Source organism: Neopsephotus bourkii, unplaced genomic scaffold (assembly GCF_033783945.1).
Source record: "Neopsephotus bourkii isolate Nb327-2 ecotype Australia unplaced genomic scaffold, CSIRO-AGI_Nbou_v1 NB_1376, whole genome shotgun sequence".
In the NCBI taxonomy this organism is placed as follows: Eukaryota; Metazoa; Chordata; class Aves; order Psittaciformes; family Psittacidae; genus Neopsephotus; species Neopsephotus bourkii.
The window spans coordinates 2667237-2688742 of NW_026901855.1; the positions used below are offsets into that span (position 1 = coordinate 2667237).

The 21506-nt window shown below is 46.1% G+C and overlaps 2 protein-coding genes across 4 annotated transcripts in view; one reads left to right on the top strand and one right to left on the bottom strand.

Annotated features, from left to right (window-relative positions):
- Positions 1-21506, bottom strand: part of ACYP1 (acylphosphatase 1) — a 428968-nt gene that overhangs the window by 390258 nt on the left and 17204 nt on the right. The window lies entirely within an intron of this gene.
- The window catches only part of IFT43 (intraflagellar transport 43), a 47875-nt gene that overhangs the window by 19866 nt on the left and 6503 nt on the right, over positions 1-21506 (top strand). For 2 of the 3 annotated variants that reach the window (XM_061367450.1, XM_061367451.1), the window contains 2 exons: positions 11972-12004; positions 12479-12525. In XM_061367450.1, the coding sequence (XP_061223434.1) occupies positions 11972-12004; positions 12479-12525 (80 nt within the window). The remainder of the gene's footprint in view (positions 1-11971; positions 12005-12478; positions 12526-21506) is intronic. The other variant, XM_061367452.1, reaches the window with a different exon arrangement.

Here is a 21506-nt window from a genome sequence, read left to right on the forward strand (position 1 = left end):
AGAATCAGTCTCTATGAGAAGAGGTAGTCCCAGCAATATTCCAGCCCCAGTATTAGAGGAAAGGGGACCAGCCAAGAACCTAGACAGCCACTTGGGGCCTGGTACCCTGATGAGATTATATAAATAATAGTAATTACATCTGGGTTTGCTACAGAAGCAATTCTCTAACCACTGGATGGAGCCCAAGTGCCATTCTGAACGCTCTGCTGATGTGCTTAATGTCATCAGTTTTGACACTTGTGACAAGCAAAGCAGAGGTTTATTGTCAGGTTATCTCATGTGTCAGAAAGAAGAAATACAAAGCACCTGCCAGTGGGAAAAGGAAAGGAAAAAGTTTTGCCTACTGGTAAGGATTTGACAAAGGAGAGGTACTTCCAGAATCCATTAAATTCCAGCCTCTGCTGATCTTATCTATCTGACTTCCTCTATAGAATTACTGCCATTTTCTTCCCTATTAGTATCTTTACTTCTTTGCTTCTCAGGACACTTCCAGTTCACTTGGGTCCTTTACCCCTTGGTCTTGCAATCAGCCCCTTAAAATTCATACAGTTCTGCAGGCAGCAACTAGGATTGGTGTGGAATAAATGCGGCTTATTTCAGGTGGCCCTACAAGCAAATGCAAATACGGCTTTCAGTAGGAAATCCCTTCCAGTGCTTGCATGTGTATCTCCTTTCTCTGCAGGGATTGTGGCAGTTTAGCAACAAGTGCTCCAGCTACAACTGAAATTTCTTCTTTCTGACTGGTAGGTCATACAGAGTGGTAATGAGATAAGGGAGTTCAAAACTCCGTGTTCCTGGAGTTTTCTCTGAATCAATTATAATCAAGACTTACTTAGAAAAATGACCATGCTGAAGATTTTGGGACAGAAGTGGTGGTATGGTATTCAGGAATGCATTTAACAAGAATGCAAATATTACGGGCCTGTAGGAAGGAAGTGGATGTGGTTGGGGTGACCTTTAGAGCAGGGTAACCCAGTCTCCATGTAGGTATCATTTAGGGCTCTGGAGGGTGGGCAATGGTGAGACTGCACCCTCGAGATGGAGGAAAGTTATTTAAGAGATTAAGCAGTTTTATGATTCAAGGTCTCTAGAGGTAAGTAAAGTTAAAAACCTCCTGTTTCAAAAATATGGGTTTAAACTATCCTGTGTTGTAGTTATATGAAATGACCCTTGAGAGTGCCTGGTTTATAGAACCTCTAGCCATCCCTGTTTTGCAAGCGGGAGTAGTAAAGTGCTCACAAGTTTCTCTGTCTGACATGGTAGAGGAAGCTTTTGTCATTGTTTCTGTCCTCTACTCCCAGTGTTGAGGTAAATCTCAGGCTGGGCTTCCCCGTGACACTGCCATGTTAGGGGCAGAGCCAGGCTCCTCACTGTAGGGAAGACGGCAGCCTCACTGAGGACATCTATGGGGATGTCCTTAGTAATGGGAAGAGCATAGGCACAAAGGATCAAGGCTGCAGTGAGGGGCACAACTTAGATGGAGAAGAAAGAAAAGGAAGTCTGATTAAGTTTTGTCTTGAAGTGTCTGTTTTTGGGTTTGTCCCTGCATTGATCTGCAAGGGAATGAGGCAAGTAATGGCCCCTTGGGGACCTTCAGGACTTTCCTCTCAATGTCAGCCGTCATTTTCAATCACCCTCTCCCTCCCAGCCATTAATTTTGGCCCAGGATCATGGGGACTTGTCCATCTATCACTCCTAATTGACACTAAATGATCTGTCAGTTTATTGATGAACGGCAGGAGTGGAATTGTCACAATATATTTTACTTTCTAACAACTCCTCCTGACAATTTTACCTTGTCCATCTCACTCTCCTCACATAAATCTCCGTTGGCCTCTCATTCCTTCTCTTGGGCTGATCTGGTGCCAGCCGCCTCCATGCTATCGGCACGCATCAAGGACATCAAGATGGTGGTGAGCTGCAATGTGCAGGCCCAGGGTGGATTTTTCCTCTCTCTCCCCCCACCTTTTCTTTTTTCCTTTTTTTTTTTTTTTGATTTAATAGGCTGGATGTTCCAGGAATGCTAACAGACTCTTGTCCCTCCATGTCATTGCTGGGGTGAGCTCTCCTTGCTGTTTCTCTTTAGACTCAGTAAAGGTAACTGGCAGGAGAAGGAAAGTCCCTAAAAGACAGAAGAGTCACCTGAGAATCCCACAGTACCATGGCTGTGATGGGGGATTTTTTTCCTTTTAATCCTGCTTACTGTGACTTGCAGGGTTTCCTGCAAAGGGAAAATGCTAGAGTTGTGTCCATTCCAGTGTCTGTGCAGTGCCCAGAGGAGCCTGGTAAGCGTTGGGGTTTCTGCTTTTTTTCTTGCCTTTTTTTTTTGGTTCTTCCTTTTTCCTTTCTTGCTTTTTTTTTTAATGCTAGATTTTTGTTTATTTATTCTCTGCTGCTGGAGTTTTCTTTGATTTCTTTTTCCTGAAAGACTCAGCAACAGAAGAGCTGGTAGGGCTGTAGCCTCTTGCTCTACTAGAAAATGAAGCCTGCATGACAAAAATGGAACAGGAGCGTGACATTTTTGGTAACAGTCCATGTAAGCTGCTGAGGTGGCAGATTGTGCATGGGGTAAAGTCTATTTGATTTTTATGATGGAGAAAAAAAAAAAAATCTTTGTTCCTTAGTTCTCTGCATCTCCAAGGAATTTACCAGCAAATTCAGGGGATATGATCCTTGCTGTCCCAAATATTTCTTATTTAAAAAAGAAAAAGCCTCTTGAAGAACGCATGCAACTTTGCAACCCTTTTGTATCTGTCAAAGCCACAGCTAAAAACTTGTCTGGCCTTTGTAGGTCACCTCTAAATTGGCTGTGAAGTCTAGCTTAATGCAGTTTACCTGTGGAAAGAGACCTAAGATGACCTGATCTACTTGCTTGGCCCTATTTCCCCATCCCCCAGTCCCCCTTCTCATATAACCCCTCTACTATTGTGAAGTCCTTAATCCAGGTTCTTAAAATACCTTCTTTCAGAAGCTCTCAGATGGCAGCACAAGGTGCTATTCAGTTAGAGACACCTAGTTCTTTCTAGTGTTTTTCATTTAAATGTTTTCAGTGAGGCCAACCACAGGTAAAAGGTCTTTGGCCTGGTACTTCAGGATCATGAGTTTGTTCTCTGTTATCATAGAACCATGGAATAGTTTGGGTTGGAAGTGACCTTCAAAGGTCACCTAGTCCCACCTCCCTGCAATGAGTAGGGTCATCTTCAACTGGATCAGGTTGCTCAGAACCACAGCCTGGCCATGAATGTCTCCATTCAATGTCTCCACAAGCAACCTGTTCCAGTATTGTATTACCCTCACTATAAAGAATTTCTTCTTCATGTCCAGCCTGAATCTCCCCTCTTTTTAACCCTGCTAAAAAGTCTGTCCCCATCTTTCTTATAGGCCCTTTCTAAGTACTGAAAGGCCACAATAAGGTCTCCCCAGAGTCTTCTCTTCTCCAGGCTGTGAACAATCCCAACTCTCAGCCTCTCCTCAAAGGAGAGGTGCTCCATCCCTCTGATCATTTTTGTGGCCCTCCTCTGGAGCAGCTCCAACAGGTCCATGTCTTTCCTGTTCTGAAGACTCCAGATCTGGATGCTGTACTCCAGGTGGGGTCTGACTGGAGCAGAGGGGCAGAATCACCTTCCTCAACCTGCTGGCCACGCTCCTTTGAATGCAGCTGAGGATATGGCTGGCCCTCTGGGCTGTGAGTGCACACTGTTGGCTCATGTGCAGTCTTTCAGCACCCCCAAGTCCTTCAGTGTTACTATCAATCCCTTCATCCCCCGGCCTCTGTTGTGGGATTGGAAAAAAACAACCAACCTTAGATACTTTTCCTGTGCCCTCTAGGTCTGTCTCCTTCAGCAGTCAGTTCTTCCACATAACCATGAGGATCAGAGAAGTGTGCTTTTCCCTTTAAATGGAAACTGAAATGCTTCTGTAATCTCAACAGCCATTTGGTGTGAGAGTTGGCCCTGGTGCTTACTGGAGACTGAAGACATGATTGCATGGTTAGGAGCCCCTGTTCTCAGGGACCGAAGATGTGTGGTGGATACCTCTGGAAACTGCAGTGCTGTTTTCCCACACAGCAGGAATTTGTATTGAGTGGTGTTGTTTTTTCTGTTGCTCAGTGGGAGCTCTGAGCAGCTCTGCTGGTCAGCTGTCTGCCAGTGAGCGAGTGGGGGAACCCTGGGAACATCTGGCTCGGGATGATGCAGTGAGTAGGCTGAGGTTCAGTGACCCTGTGAACTCTGTCAGCTTGTTCTTTTGTGCCAGTTCCTGAAGTCTTGCTTGCCAGAGCTTTCCTCCTTTGTTGTTTCTGTTAAGCAAGCCCATGTATTAGGACATGAGGAGAAACAACACTTCTGCTAGAGACTGATTGGTGCCTCACAAGCCCAGTTTAGCTGGAGCCAGCTAGCACGGTGTCTCTCTGATCCCTTCCCTCAGAGCATGCTTGCTCATCACTGCATCCTGCTCGCTCCAGTGCCACGTTCCTGGGCAGTGTGTTCAACATGTGGTCCACGCAGCCCAGGGATTCTGTGAGGGGCAGAAAGCATGTGGTGGGACCATTAGTTTAAAAAAGTGTGTGTCTGGCCAAAACTGTTGTGGAGATACAGAAAGCTGTGTGCCCCAGGTTTGGGAAGTGGGTGAGTGTGAGGGGACATCCTGTGGCAGAAATAAAGGTTTATAGTAGTCCTTGCTCTGCTGAAATCAGTGGCAAAACTTGCCCTCGTTTTAGGAGATGTGAAGATTGAACATCCCGATTTAATCAAAGCAAATCTGGTTTTTCCAGGCTGCCACAGTGCAGGGAGAGGGGGTGGAAAATGAAACAACTGATTGCAGCCCCAGGGAAGGTGGCAGTGGAATAGCTGAGAAGAAGACCTTGTGGTAGTGCTTTCCAGCATGGGCTACAGTTCTGTTTTACATACAGCTTTGACGGATGTTTTTCTCGCCCTGTGCCTCTGCAAACAAGCAGTGACCATGACCCGCATTTGGAGAGCTCGGAGAACTGCTCAGTTAGCACTTGTGCATCACACTGGATGTGTAACTTAGTTGTGTCTTACGCTGTTGAACAAGATGTGACTCGTAGCTCACCACCCACTCACTGTGGTGATGGGCACTAAAAAAATACTTGAGCAAGAGACTACAGTGTCCTTTTTAATCTTTTTTTCCCCCATTCTCCTTCAGGCCTAGACCTGAATCACAGTCTACACCCTGGAGGCAAAAGGCTTCATGCCTCTCTGTGGGCTGAGTGCATTGTTGGGCACTGAGGTGGGTGTGGTTTTGGATGGAAGTGCAGAGGCAGAATGCTGGCCAGTGACCCATCTCCATTTGATTGCCCCGCGCCCTCAAGACAAAATGTATCTCTGTGCATCAGGACGTTCCCCTTTTTTCCATTTAATTCATTTAGCAGGGGGGCCGCTTGAGGCAGCTCTGGTTCCACGTGATTCATAAAGAGAAGCGGTTGAGACATGCCAGGAAATGCGGTAACACGCAGGCCGATGAAATCTTTCCCCGGTACTGTGAGGTACCGAAAACTCCCTCGGATCTCGACGTGCGGCTCCCGCGGTGCGTCCCACAGTCCCGGGGGCAGCCCGCACCCCCCGCCGCTCGCACGTGTGACCGCTTACGAAGTCACGTAGCCGCTTCAGCGCTCGGCTTCTTCCAGCCTCGGCAGCCGCCCGGGGCCCCGAGCACCGCAGCCTCCGCGGGGAGCCCGGGCTTGGCGCCACGCCGCCGGGGCCCGGCAGAGGGCGGCCGCTGCCCGGTAATGCGTCGGCGTCAGCCGTGACGGGGCCCCGAGCAGCGCTGGCTCGGCGGCAGCGGCCCCCGCGGTGGCGGGGCGGAAGGGCCGGTGAGAACGAAGCGGCACCAGCGCAGCGCTGCCCGTCCGGGCAGGGGCAGCCGGGCCTGGCGAGGGGCTGCCCTAGCTCCCAGCCCACTCTCGGCCTCGGCTGCCTCCCCGCCGCGCTAGCCCGGGCACGCCTGTCCGGCCGCCTCAGTGTTCCTCTTAAGCCCCCATAGCTGCCGCCTTTACCCCTAGCTGGCCGCCGTCACACCTCCCTGGGTGTGCAGGAGAGAACCTCTTGCGCACTGGCCTTCTGGCACCCGGCTGTGGCTCCGTGCACGATTCAAGTGTGTCTAAAGCACTCATGAGCTCTGGACATTAAAAGATTTCAAGGACATTCCCCCCCATTCATCCCAGTTATGTCCCCTGCTAAAATAGGTTAACGGTGTCTAATTAACCACTGCACATTGTCATGCTGCATAAAGACAGCATCCTGGCTGTTCTCTGAGCCCTGCTACTTTATCTCCATTTAGATCTCCGTGGTAGTCCATTAAATGAGAAAGAAACAGTTTAACAGAGATGATGTCTACATTAGATCTGCCTTTCACCCTTCAGCTTAGAAGTTGCAGGCAGCTCCAAGACAGCTCAGCTGTGCATTAGGGATGGGGATGGGGGGGGGGTGCAAAGCCTTGGGTTTGAGGTTTAACCCCTTCTCAATGTGGAGAGAGGATTCCTGCTGTCCAGAACGGAGTGAGATCAGATCTATATCCTCTGCCTCAGGGGACACAGGTAGGAGAGAAATAGGTATTCTGTACTAGGAGTTACAAAACATGGGGTTGCATGGGGTCTGTTATGGTCTTCTGCCCAGTTTCTCATCTATTCAACATCCTGAAATAGGGGTCAGCAGCCGTCCAAAGCCAGACGGAATATTTTGGGATTTTGGTTATGTTTGAGAGCACAGACAGCCTTGCAGTGAAACAGAATTCAAATGGAGCTGTCCAGGTGATGGGGCCAGTCCATATTCTTTGGCCTTCCAGATGCATGGGCTTATCAGAGGAAATAAAAGAAACAGAGGTATCACTGTCTCACAAAAATCGGGGGTGGCTGATGTATAATACATCAGATTGAATACATTTCTGAGCTCTGCTCCCAGAATTGTTTTGTTTGCCCTTACTGGAGTGGCTTTATCTATAGGTCATACATAACTGCTCATTTTATAGGCACTTGTTGCTGCCCTGCTGGAGCAGACAAGCTGGGACAGTGCACTTCTTGTCGCTGAGAACATAAGAAAAGATAAGGAGATCTGTTTATGCTGGCTTGAGTTTACGGTCTGTTTTTTTCCAAGCCTGCCTTCACTCACCACTAAAAAGCTGTGCCCAAGTGGTGAGTGAAAAGGGTGCTGTGTACCCAGGCCTGATATTCCTGAAAGTTGAAATGTTGGTCTCAACATGTTGCCATTGGCATTGGTAAGCTGAGACAAGACTGTTCTGGGGAAACAGTACTCTGGGATACTTAAAGCAATGCTGTAACTTCATGAGGAATGCCTGCAGGGCTTCCCTTAGCACCTGGAGAGCAGAGACAAACAGGTGACTGGTTCTGCAGGAATAGTATCTCTGTGTATAGGATTTATAGATACACTGATAGAATATTATGGAATGGACAGGGTTGGAGGTAGGACATCTTTTGCAGACTTCCCTAGTGCCTTGAAGATTTTTAACCTTAGGACATACGGCAAAGCTTGTCTTTTCTCTCAAGGCCACTTTTTAAAATAAATGTAGGTAATGCAATTGGGCCAAAAAAGCAAAAGATTAGTCAGGAACAAACAAAAATATTTTGTGATTATTTTTTTCCCAGTATGAAACAAAGAATGAGAAAGTAATTTGCCATCAAACAAAATGAAAGGAAGCCTTATAAAAGAAGAAAGGAAATAGTAGGGCAATTGGTATCTTCTTTACCTATTAGCTCGATCATTAAGGTCACAGAGAGTGTAAAACATGCAATTCCTTCCTGAACTCTGGAAGTCTCATGCTATATTTACAGGAAAGTTCTCTACCTGTGAGCTTATCAACTGGTTTGAAATACCAGTTTCATCAAATAATGCTACTCTAAATCAAAATTAACATGAGCCGGCTTCAGTGTGCGCTCGCAGCCCGGAAAGCCCAACAGTATCCTGGGCTGCATCAAAAGGAGCATGACCAGCAGGTCAAAGGAGGTGATCCTGCCCCTCTACTCTGCTCTCATGAGACCTCACTTGGAGTATTGTGTGCAGTTCTGGTGTTCTCAACATAAAAAGGACATGGAACTGTTGGAACAAGTCCAGAGGAGGGCCACAAGGATGATCAGGGGACTGGAGCACCTCCCGTATGAAGACAGGCTGAGAAAGTTGGGGCTGTTCAGCTTGGAGAAGGCTGCGTGGAGACCTCATAGCAGCCTTCCAGTATCTGAAGGGGGCCTATAGGGATGCTGGGAGGGACTCTTCATTAGGGACTGTAGTGGTAGGAAATCGGGTAATGGGTTAAAACTTTAACAGGGAAGTTTAGATTGGATATAAGGAAGAAATTCTTTACTGTGAGGGTGGTGAGGCACTGGAATGGGTTGCCCAAGGAAGCTCTGAATGCTCCATCCGTGGCGGTGTTCAAGGCCAGGTTGGACAGAGCCTTGGGTATCACAGTATCACAATATGCTAGAGATTGGAAGGGACCTCAAAAGATCATCTAGTCCAATCCCCCTGCCAGAGCAGGAACACCTAGATAAGGTTACACAGGAACGTGTCCAGGCGGGTTTTGAATGTCTCCAGAGAAGGAGACTCCACAACCTCCCTGGGCAGCCTGTTCCAGTGTTCTGTCACCCTCACTGAGAAGAAGTTTCTTCTCAAGTTTAAGTGGAACCTCTTGTGTTCCAGTTTGTACCCATTGCCCCTTGTCTTATCATTGTTTGCCACTGAGAAGAGCCTGGCTCCATCCTCGTGACACTCCCCCTTTATATATTTATATACACTAATAAGATCACCCCTCAATCTCCTCTTCTCCAAACTATAGAGACCCAGCTCCCTCAGTCTTTCCTCATAAGGGAGATGCTCCACTCCCTTAATCATCTTAGTTGCCCTGCGCTGGACTCTCTCCAGCAGGTCCCTGTCCTTCTTGAACTGAGGAGCCCAGAACTGGACACAATATTCCAGATGAGGTCTCACCAGGGCCGAGTAGAGGGGAAGGAGAACCTCTCTCGACCTACTAACCACCCCCCTTCTAATACAACCCAGGATGCCATTGGCCTTCTTGGCCACAAGGGCACAGTGTCGGCTCATGGTCACCCTGTCGTCCACCAGGACCCCCAGGTCCCTCTCCCCTACACTGCTCTCTAACAGGTCGTTCCCCAATCTATACTGGAACCTGGGGTTGTTCCTGCCCAGATGCAGGACTCTACACTTTCCCTTGTTATATTTCATCAAGTTATTCCCCGCCCAGCTCTCCAGCCTGTCCAGGTCCCTCTGGATGGCAGCACAGCCTTCTGGTGTGTCGGCCACCCCTCCCAGCTTAGTGTCATCAGCAAACTTGCTGATAGTACACTCAATTCCCTCATCTAAATCATTGATGAATATATTAAATAATACTGGTCCCAGTACCGACCCTTGAGGCACTCCACTAGATACAGGCCTCCAACTAGGTTCCGCCCCATAGACTACAACTCTCTGGCTTCTCTCCTTCAGCCAGTTCACAGTCCACCTCACTACCCGATCATCCAGACCACACTTCCTCAATTTAGCTGTGAGGATGCTGTGGGAGACTGTGTCAAATGCTTTGCTGAAGTGACATGGTTTAGTGTGAGGTGTCCCTGCCCATGGCAGGGGGGTTGGAACTAGATGGTCTTAAGGTCCTTTCCAACCCTAACTATTCTATGATTCTGTATATTAACAAACATACCTAGTACAGGTGACTGGAAGCAGATGTCTCACTGAAACAGAACAGTAATTTCTTGCTCTTGCTCCAGTGCTGCTGGCGTTTAAATGCTCTGTATAAACCACAGCACTGTCAGCATGAGAGTCTTCCATCACCCACTGCCACCTTTGGACCCTGTGGCATAGGGAGTAGGGTGTTCTCCTGTCAAGGCTGACCGTGGGGCTTTAGCTTGCCCTAGAGAGAGGAGGGAACTCTCTTGTTTGATAGGAGAGCATCCTAACACCAGGGTTCTGGGTTTAGAGGGGTCAGTACTATTCTACCCTCTGGTTTATGAATTTGTTCCCCAAATTACTCTTTTTTTCCATATAGTGCAGTTATTTCATAATTTCCTTTCCTAACCTAACGAGGCAAAGTTGGGAAAGCTTACGTGTCAGAACACAAGAGAAGTAGTCTCTGCCTCTAGGACTAACACATGACTGCCTTCCCTGTGGGCCACCTGGATATCTGTCATGACAAGAAGCTCAGAAAAAAGAAACAAATTACAGGGATAGCAGGAGTGACCTTCCCTCTCCTGGGAAGTAGAAACATGTGGAGTGTTTCACTCATGCCTCGGGACAGGAGATGAGCAGGGATGTGAGGAGCGTGAGGTCTGAGGAACAGAGTGTTATTTGGGGATAGACAATTATCAAAAGTAATGGAAACAAGCTAAGAAAAGGTTAGATGGAACCTCCAGGAAATCATCTCACTGTGCAAGGCTCTGCAAAACCACCATTTGGGATGTTTGGGCTCAGTGAGGGCAAGGCTCTGAAGACAGGTGTGGGAAGCAGTTCTGTGAAGGCAGAAGGGAGGAGTAAAATAGGATAAATCTTGCATCATCTTTCCATCTCTGTCTTCTCAGATTCTGAACTCTGGTGACAGCTGGTGGTAGGCTCTCTAAAACCATCCCTTTCTTTCTCCATAGTATCAAGGGGTTCACAAAACGTGCTTTGCACTAACATTGGGGAGAAGGATGGAGCTGGACAGTTGCACCTCATTCGAAGAGCTGTTCCCTAAATTCCCCAGCTCCATTGCTCTTCTGTTTCTTCTGGTGAACAGAAGGGTGCAGATACAGCTGAAAGCCTAGATACAGATGTCACCTACACAGCTGCAGTTCTGATTGTAGCAGAGGATATTATTGGGCTTACATCACTGTTTCAAGGTAATTTTTATCTTCTCACAGACTGCAAGCTCCAGGGAAAGCAGTGTAGACAAGGCTTCTTTTCATAGCTAGACATTCTCTGTGCTCGGCTTGTTGCTCTTAGAAGAGTAGATTATTCACAGGAGAGCTAGATGAGGACCATAACACTAGAACAGAGAGCAGATGAGGAGAGGCCTGTACCATCTCTTGAAAGTGCTTTGAAAGGAGCAATGCAAGGCAGTGAAGCAACTTCTCTTATTATCTTGGTGTGTCCTGGGACAGTGCATGTGGTAGGGGAGAGCCCCATGTATTCTTTGTCATGGCACTCTGACTTAAAGGGAGGGGAGAATATTTATTCCCAGTGTATAGGGATGAAACTTCACTCTGCAAAATGGCCAAAGCAATCAGCGAGTGATGGAGTAGCTGCTAAAAAGAAACCTGGCATTTAATTAACTTTTCAAAGTGCTGGTTCAGCAACCTCCATGTTTTACATTTTGAATATTGAACAAGCGTCCCTAATCGGGACTGAATTACTTCAGGGTTTGCTGGGGTGGAGAGCAAAGGAGCTGCCATTTGCCAGTGCATCCCCCCTGCATTATTAACTCCTGTTAACTCAGCCAGATCAACCCTGATTTACTGCAGTGACTGCATATCTGACCTGAACTTGGCCAGCTCAGGTGGGGCTCCTAACCTACAAAGGCAGCCAGATAATTCTCACGTGTGACCAGAGGGAGGAACTGTTGATCTCTTTGGGGTAGGTAGACAAAGCATAGCAGACTCTTCACTCCTTGATGTGCCGACCTGTCTACCCAGGTAAGGCAACTTTTACCTATGGCTAATGGCAGAGTGGATGAAAAAGTATCTGAGAAACTAAAAAAAAAAGGGAATATGGCTCTTGCTGTATCTGGGCAAGGCTGTCTTTTTGGACCCAAATGGTTCTACTTCAGTCTGATGAACTCGGAGACTTTTGAATCACTGGTTTAATGGTCACTCAGAACTCCTCAAATTGTGGTGTGTTATATCAGACCTGGTGCAGGGACTGTTTTACATAATAACAGTGATATAGAGAAAGGTGCAGTTTTAAAATTCTCTCTAGCCTTTTATAAGCATAAGCCTTTCCTTATCTTGCAGGTCAGGAAGAAAACATTCAGAAGAAGTAGAAGAGTAAGTTCCTATTATTGCTGATACTTGTTCCACATCTTTTAATCTGATCTCATGAAGAAGGGACATGCGACACCAAGATCTGGAACTTGGAAAGGGTGTAGTGCCGGACATGAACTTATGTCATGTGTCCTTCAGTGGGGCAAGGTTTTTCATTCTATAGTTCCGTAGACAGGGAGTAGGTGTTAGCTCTGTCACTCCCATATGAGAGAAAGAAGGAAAAGTAGAAAACATCCACCTCCCTCCCAGATGCACCCCAGGCCCTACTGTGTGCAGCCTAGGAGTTTGTCCCACGTGCAAAGCATCTTGCTTAAGCACTCTAAACTGAGGGGTATGGAGGAAGGTCAGTCTGCAGGCTAAATGTACCTGGGGACTCTCCTCTTAACAGGCCATGAGGTTGTGGGGAGGAAGGGGACACAACAAGATGTTTTTCTGGACTTGCAATTGAAATTCATTCTTCCTTGTGTTTTGCTGCAGCCATCGTCTCAGACAGCAGAGCCTGGAGGCATCAGATGATGGAGGAGGTAAGGTATCAACTACTGCAAGAACTGCCTGCATGCATATCTGTTTTCCAGTAAAGTGAGCAAAGGCATCTTGCAGGAAATTGCAAGGAAATGAACTGCCCTGGGGGTAAGCAAATGCAGGAGCTGCTTGTCTCCCCAGCTGCTGAATGAGGGAGAGAGCAAAGGGGATTGAGAGGAGGATGAGGAGTGAACCTGTAGTCTAACTCTGGCTCTTTGTTAACATAGAATGATAAAGCACCTTTGGGAAGAAAGAAAGTGTCAAGGACATACTTTTCTTTGTGATTACCCCTGCGTGGAGAATAGTGGACTGAGGCAAAAAGAGAACTAAAAGAGCAAGAAAAGGTTAAGAACAGGGAAGAAATCACTGCTGTCTCCTAGTTTAGGTGATAGCACGCTCTAATTAAAGTCTCTCTTATGGTTTTATGGTAACATTCTTGTCTTGTTCCCATCAGGACGAGTGCCTGCACCACTCTCCTGGGGTCTCTGTCATGAGGGAATTCTTAATTTAAAAAATCCTCTTGCCGTAACCTAAGATCTAAGATCATAGATCATAAGCTAAACATAGGCACTGGTGGGTAATCCCATCAGATCCCTGTCTGTATAGGCTGCTGTGAAATCTACTGGGCTCCTGATTTAGCACTAGTTTTCTTCATAGTGTATATCACCTGCTCTTCTTGAACTGGATGACCCAGGAGAAATCTTGGGAAAAATCCACAGTATGGATTTCAAGACAAGCACTAGAGAACTGTAGGGAGCCTAGAATTTCATTAACATCTCTAGGAGCTACCTCAGCTTTCAAGGGCTAATATAAAAAGTTGCATCTGTGAAATATCATCAAGCATAAGAAGAATTAACAGGAGTCACAAAGGATTAGACATCAGTATGGTTAATGAGATTAAACGAAGACCCATTATTTGGGTCTTCTAGACAGATTAAGCATTGCGACATATGACCATATGACTGCCAGAATTGGCACCTTTATAGCATTGGCATCTTCAGAATAGATTTAATTTTTCCCTTGGGAAGTTTCTTGGGCTTCTTAAATTTCAGTGTATGTCACTGAGCCTAATAGTCTGTTCTGAACAGCTCTTTGTTTGCATACGTGCTGTCCTTCTTGTTGAACCTTGGTCTTGTATTCAGAGTATAATAACTGTCTTTGCTAACCAGGCATAAAAATGCTTGCCACGTGTTTGCAGCATGTGACTTTTAGCGCTCCAAGACCTTGGGTAATAAGTACAGAATAGAATTGATACGGAATGTGGTATGTAGACATGGCAAGTCCTAATAAGCTTCACTTACTTATCTGTGCCTAACCCAAGGTTAACAGTTGAATTCAGATTGTTGCAAACCAGAATTCAGTTTTGGATTAAACCTCTGTGGTAGAAGAAAGATTGCACTAATCTGATCATGATTCCTACCCAGGCAGTTTCTGGTACAGTCACATACACTGGGTTGTGGATCTAATTTGCATATAGAAAATCTCTAAATGAATCAGTGCATTGCATGCTTGTCATCCTGTTTCTGTGGGGACATTAAGCAAGCTGTTCTGGGAGAGGAGTTTTCCATGTGTGTTCAGCAATTGCAGTGAAGAAGAGTGACATATAAATATGCTCCAGAACCTGAATAAAGTTACTATTATAAATAAGCAGAGAGATACCCCCATGGCAGGGGGGTTGGAGCTAGATGATCTTAAGGTCCTTTCCAACCTTAACTATTCTATGATTCTATGGTACAATAACTGTGCAGTGTAGAAGGAAGGGAGTAGAATGCTGTGGCTGTGCAGTATGTTGAGCTGTATCAGCCTCCCCTTCGCACAGAGCTGCACTTGAGCTTGTGTCCTTAACTGTAACAGTAAAGCTCAGATTCTAAGCATACGAAAATCAAGACATTGGTGTATGGATCCCCAAGGATGGGTCACGGTTATTTTGTGCTGCATAATGTGTTAGCTTGTACACCTTAATATGAACGGGCACAGTTGCGTAATGATTGCTGCTGTCAACCAATACATTTGGATCGCCTTCCTTTAACCTATTAGAAAGCTGAGCTGTACCATTCCATTAACATTGTTTGTCCCCCATCCAACCTTTTCACTAGAAGAATGAAGGACAAAACTATATGCCCTTAAAAAGTTATTCTTGCATATTTGAAATGTGCTCAGCTGTGATCATTTGTACATCCCCAGCTCAGAATTTGCAGTCCAGAAAAGAGAGTGTTACAAAAGCATGGGGTGTAGAAAGAGCCCAGGTGGGCATGTGGAGAATGGAGGGAAGGTTATACACCCAAATGAGATTTTCAGGCTTGATATGCCTTATGTTTTCAAAAATAAAAGTAGAATTCTGTCACAGCTCCTGGCCATTTACCCTGTGGATGAAATGGCATCTGACTCTGGGGAGTTTGGGAGAGAAGGACAGTTACTTCTCATGCTGTGTGGAAAGACTGAAGTAATACAGGAAATTGTAAGTGGGGGCTTACATGGAGCTATCTGCAATTTCAGCCATTCCTTACAGTTGCATAGGGAAACCCAGAAGGTGCAAGTTATCCATAGTGCACAATACAAACCACTGAAATACTAGCATTGAGGTATGTTGGCTCAGGTCATGCTCAGAATTCATTTTCTCTAATCCACATTTCTTCTTCATAAAGGCTAGTCAAGGGCAAGAGAACCATTCCAAAGAGGAGCCAGTTTCGAGTTACAGGAAAGCAAAGACATGGGTTCAACTGAAAGAACCATTTGCTCCTCTAAAACTCCAGGCTGGAAAGACTTGTTTTGAAAAAATGCAGTGTCTCTCCAGAAACAGCTCTGGAATGTCTAGTTGATGGATATTGGGGTTTCCTACAGCATCTGTTGTGAGCTTAGTGCCCATCCTTCTGTACGCACACAGTATGTGCTAGTATGCAGGCACAGCAAATAGGTAACACATCTTTGCTAGGTGGATGTGTGTCCAGCTGAAGCTTGTCATGGGGGGGCCCACGTCCTCTGCATGGTGGGAAACCTGCTTTAGCAGGATTTAATGCATCAAACTTGAGGAATAATAAACCTTCACAAGCAACACAAAAGTGTTTAATTCCTAAAGGACAGGCCTAGTTGAGTCACTTTTGGCCAGAAGCAATTGGGGGCTTAATGCTGTGTATGTAGCAATCTGGACACTCTGAGAGAGAGGAGTTCAAGGGTAATTGCTCAATTTTCTGTCCATGTCAACAGGGAAAAATGGGCAGTAGTGACTAAGCTCTGTATGGTAGGGAAACTGCACGAGGTGAGAGATGGGAGACTATCAGTGGCATTTAAAAAGTGGTATCTGCAGGGTACTGCTTCCTTTTCTGTAGCAGCCAAGAGCTTCTCCTAGGTGCAGACTATTCTTTGCCATGAGGTGGGGAGGAAGACAGAACAATCAAGATCACTTTGAAGGGCTTTCTCCTCCCTTTGGTCCTTTTTCCAGCAGGGCGGTAGAGTCTGCTTTGACTTTGCTTGGGTATTTTATTTGGCTTTATTCTGCTTGCGTGTCACTTTCTGGCATGCAGCTACAAAGGGTTGTTTCCTATTGGGGTGAGAAATACTGGCATTTTCTTTCCCCCCAAATCAGCAAACTGCTTTGTCCTTTTGGCTAAAAGTTTCTTTGTTGTTCCTTTCTTGTCGACTGGTTCTGCACTGCTGAATTGCACTCCCTCAGATGCCTGTCCCTCACTGCATTGCCCTTTGATTTTTTGCCTCAGCACTCTATGTGGGTTTGTTAGCTAAAGTTGTCATCTCTTCCCAGCTATTGCTCCCTGATAGACTGTTCCTCCATCTTCAGAAGTCCCTTCCCCCTTTCTCTCTGTTACACTTGGGATTCATAGCTCCTAGAACAGGGCTTTTCTTGGAGGACTGGGATGTGATATATGATGCTCTGTCTGCAGGAACAACGGTTTGTTATTTTAAAGTATATAGTGTGTTTGAATGAGACAGCTGTTTGAAATGAAAGCCTGACTGCTACACAGACAACCCAAACCTGACCTGCAGGTGAGGAAAGCTGCCAGGAGACAGTCACTAGATCTGTGCCCTCAAGGCAAAACCCCTTCCTGCCTGCTGGGAAGCCTCCTCAAGGAGGCAGAGCTGATGATTAGGGTCATCTCTTTACAATGTCAAACCTCTAGAAGGACTTCCTACCCTTCTGGTGAGTTCCAGCAGCTCCTTTGCATTTGAAGAGCATGGGAGTCCAGGCTCTGTGCACAACAGAGGAAGTGGGCGTATGCTGTGATCCCCACATCTTTATGGGGAGTTATATCTGTCTGTCAGGTGGAAGACAGCCTGCACAGGATATCTGGCACTTGGAATTCACAGCCAAAAATATCTCTTGAGCTGCATGCAAATAGACACCAGTGATGAAATTGCTCTAAACAGAGCTGAGAATAGAGCACAGTGGGTTATTATTGGCTCTACCATTCCTGATGCCAGAATGCCAGTTACTTCACCTAGTGAGCTGCTGTTTTTACAGAACACACCAAGTGCTGGTGGACTTGAAGGAATGAACAGCTGCATTGGCTGAGTGTGAGGGTAAGAGAGTGGGGAATTTGCAGGAGTAGCCAGGGGTACAGCCAGTGGGTACTTCACAGGCTCAGTGGGGAAGTGGTTTGGGGAGAGCTAAGTGGATAAAAAGTTCTGAACAGCCCTGAAATAGAGAGGAAGTGAAAAAGATGGTGTTTTGGAAGTGGTGTGAATGGGCTGAAGGGATGGGCCCGGGGCAGAGAATGAAAGTAACTGCTAAGTTTCTGGGATTCTTCACTGTGACTTTGTGTGTGGGTCTGTCAGCACGGTACAGTTCTCCCCTTGGCGGCTCCTCTAACATGCTGTCTGAAGGCTCTGTGCAAGGTCAGTGAAGGTCAGACTCAGTCCAACTGGATGGCTTCCACTGAGCTGTTGGTCCTGGCCGGTTTGAACTCCTCCAGTAACTGCTGGCATTGTGATCTACAGCCTCTGATGTTGAAGGAGAGCTTCCTCCTGACAGCTACGGGGGGGGTTTTAGAGAAGGGAATATGTCCCAAGAGATATGTCTGAAGTCCTGTTTGAAGCAGCAGACCAGTGGCCAGGGCAGTGGATAGCTTAATTGCAAAAGGTACACACCGATTTTTGGGGGCTGAAAATGATGGTCTGTGTAAGCATCTTCCATCACTAAATTGTGTGATGTGATAGATACACAATCTTATTGGGGCTGTGATTGCTGAGTCCGTAAGTGTAGTTGACGGACTAAGTTTACCTAAAATACCCTTTAAGAAAAAGCTCTTGAAAGATGATTACAGAATTGAGACACCATCATTTAAAACTGCCTGAGGCAAAGTCCTTTGAAAATTGCAGCAGTGGAGGGACAGAGAGAGGACTGCGTAGCCCTTGATTGTAGTGTCATTCCCTCAGGATCCGTCCCCCCTCCTCCTCAGTTTCTCATCTGATATGAGAGAGGGCAGCAGTAAGATTCCTCATCTGTCTTATGAAAATCTGATTCTGAGTGGCTCTGATCAAACCCAGCTGGCTGTCAGCAGTGGTGGCCTTGTGTGGATGGAGGGAGGGTTCTGAGAAGTCGCTGGATGTGGAAGTGTCATGGGTGCTGCCGATCAAAGAGGCATTTTTTAATAAATATATATAAGAAAAATAAAAAAACCTAAGGTTTAGCATAAAAGAAATGTAGTTTGTCTTGTTTTTCCAGCGTAACATGAAGAGGATGAAATAGAATCAGACACGCCTGCTCCTGAACATATTTCCGCAGGAGCATCCTGAGAAGCTGCTTTTCCTGCCGCAGTAATGCTCTAATGCAAAATCACTCATCTCCAGAATTGCTCAGGAGGTTTTTGTGTTTCTGAGTTCACCAGACCCTCCCTGGGCATTTCATGCCTTCTCATCTGCTGCCCCACTACCTCCTGAGTATGTTTCAGCAGGATAATACTGCAGAGGAACAGGGAACAACAGCCTTTGAAAAAACAGATGTTACTGAAAAGGAGGGGAGGCATAGTGCTAGTAAGGCTAGAAGGCATGTTGCAACTCTAAATGCTGATAGCCTCAGGAATGTAGTGGACTCCGGGTCCTGAGTCTGGCTTCCAGTCTCTTCTGTCTTCTGCTGCTGGTGAACATGCTTAGACATTAAGAGATTCCACTTTCCGCCATCAGTGTCTGCTCTTACTTCTTGCACAGTATAACCCAGCACTGAGCCCAGCAACTCATCTGACCAGGGCTATTCCATGCCCTGTCTCTCTTCACACCTCCCAGGGCTTGAAACTGGGCAGGGCCTTTGTGCCAACAACAGCCTTGGGAAGTAGCAAATATGCCTGATGCCTGTCCCCAGCATTCTCTCAGGTGAGGAAGAAGCTATGCCATGCCATGCTATGCCATGCCATGCAGTCTGTGAAAGCACAACTACTGAAGCAATAGAGTCTCAGATGGACCACCCAGCCACTCATGTGTCTAGCTGACAGTATCATCAGAGCTTGGTGGCTGAAGGAAAAAAATATTTTGTCTGAAGCAAGGCAAATGCATAATCTTTCAAAGCAAGACTGGAGAGGCAGTACTGAATCTGCTGCATGACCTCCACTAGATCCTGTGAATCCTCTGGCACCCGCTCACTCCATGACTTTTCCCATCAGCTTGGCCAGGTTGTACTGTTACCATTCTCTTCTCAAAAGGGTGCTCTGGTACATGGGACACTCAGGTTGTCTTCTGCTTGTCTCAGCTGTCGAGGCAGTGCCCTAGTAGCTGTGGTACTGCCTGCTTTTCACTCATTTTCATCTCCCTGCTGACTGATCAGGCAGGTACGTTGTTCCATATTGGGCAATTTCAGTCAGGGAAAGACATTCCTGTGAAATTAATATCCAGGCATCCAAAGGAGTGTTCTTTATCCTCTCCGTTTGCCTGCTCCTCTCCTGAGAAAACTTCCAAGAGGCTTCAAGCTTGTTTGTGTGTTCAGCAGAAGCTATCTGTGTCCCTTGTTCCTTACGTTTTTTTGAAGATTTTTTTTTGCCTGTTGCTTTCCACTTTTTTCTTTTCTTTCTTTTTTTTATTTTTTTCCACTTAGAAAAATTATTTATTGCATTGACATGCACTAATTAAAGCCATTTTCTGGTATTTGGTTACTGAAGTGTTTGATGTCTCTCTGACAAGACCATGAAATGCACGGAGTGTCCACAGGGACAGAATTTGCTGAACACGGTGCTTTGTAAATGAGGGGACACAGTGTCGCAGCAGCTCATGAATATGAAACGCCCATGATACTACCTCAGTGGACTTGGGAACACAGATGAATCCTGTCATGTGCTAAATGAGACCAATTTCTTTCACTTAACTTCATCTTCAATCAGACCTTCTTCCATTTGCCTGTTTAAAATTCCCCAAATGTGATGCAGAAGGTAACAGCATTCAGTAAAACAAAGTTTTGCAGCAGCAGAAATATTGTAATGATTTAATTTTTACATTTTATGAGCAAGCAACTTAAACTAAAGTTGGTTTCATTCCTGTGCCTGCTTAGTGGCAGGGGACTCTCAGCTCCCGAAGCCACTACCCTCTTTGTGTTCTTTGGATAGAGTGGTGTATGGATAGGAAGGGCAGCACATTCACCACTGCAAGAGTGTCCACTGAACTGGCCTTTCAAATACTCACCCAGGTGGAGGAAGCAAATCAGACTATGTGAGATGAGGCCTTTTTTGGATGGCAAGGTGTTGACTCAGGAAACTTAAATTAGCAGCTCAGGGAGAAAGTGGCAGCCATACTGCTGACTAACTGCAGGCCTGACCTGGAAGACATTCTGTCTGTCACCACTTACATGCTGTCTTGTATCTAAGGGAGAATGTAGGTCTTTGGGGCTAGGACCAGAACTTACGGGAAGCTTGCAGGATTTTAAGGGACCCAGCCTGAAGATAATTGCTACTAAAGAAAAAATCAGCTTTGCCTGGGAGGGAAAGTAACTCACCAACTTGCAGGAGCACTGGTGTATTAAGGTGGTGCAGGTTCTTCTGCCTCCTGTTTGTTGCTTTCTGTGGTTGTCTTCCTCAGCAGTCAGTAAGTTACTTACTAAGAGGTAAAAATGGTGATGGTTATTGCATGTACTCTAATATGAACACATAAAGCCCTCTTTTGTCTGTGACTTAAAAAGCCAGTGTCCCTTGCTTATTGTTTGGCTACCTGCGTGTAGGATGGGTCATCCTCAGTCTTTCCCTTCACCTTTTCCTCCTACCATCAACACAGTTCTGCATTAGGCTGTTGGTGTTTTGCCATAACTTACCTTGTGTAAGACCTAGCTCAGTCCAGCTATTGTATTAAAATTCATATTCTGAGTTATATGATGAGACTTAGATGCTCTGAGACAATCAGTTTGGTGCAGTTTATTATAACTCCCTTGTTAGCCAACATTTGGTACCAGTGTCTCTTACCCCACTGCATGGGGGACACATTCTGCATGAACACACTCATTTTGGTTTCATTCTTTGTTCACTCTTGTTCACCATCATTTCAGAGATGGCGGGGAGTTTCCATTTGTCATCTGGCCTTTGGTGCTCACTCATAATTTCATTCACATCTCTACCATGAGCATTTTCTAGAGCAAATATCCTATTTCTTAATGGGCTGTGATATCTGTGGGGAAAGGCTTTGTGTTGCTCTGTTCCCAATTATTTTGATCCATAAAGGGAAGCCTCATCCACTCTTCTTTAAGGTCACTGCATGCAGAGTTTTTGTGTTCCCCTTTCCATCTTCTGTTGCATACACTCCTATCTTCTGCTTGTAGAACACTGCCTGCCATGTGTGTCTGCATATTCTCTCCTCACTTCAGCTAAAAGTCGAAGGAGAATACTCACTCTCAGGGGGAAAGTGAGTGTCATTTTTAGGAGCACTCACTCTGGAAATGTTATCTGCCATATGAAATGGAGTTTCAGATGAGTTCTGTCTGGGGGAGATTGGTTGAGGGAGGTGGCATAGGTAATAGTACAGCGTTCAGAGGCCAGCTGGGAGACCAGGGTTGGTAAGATAG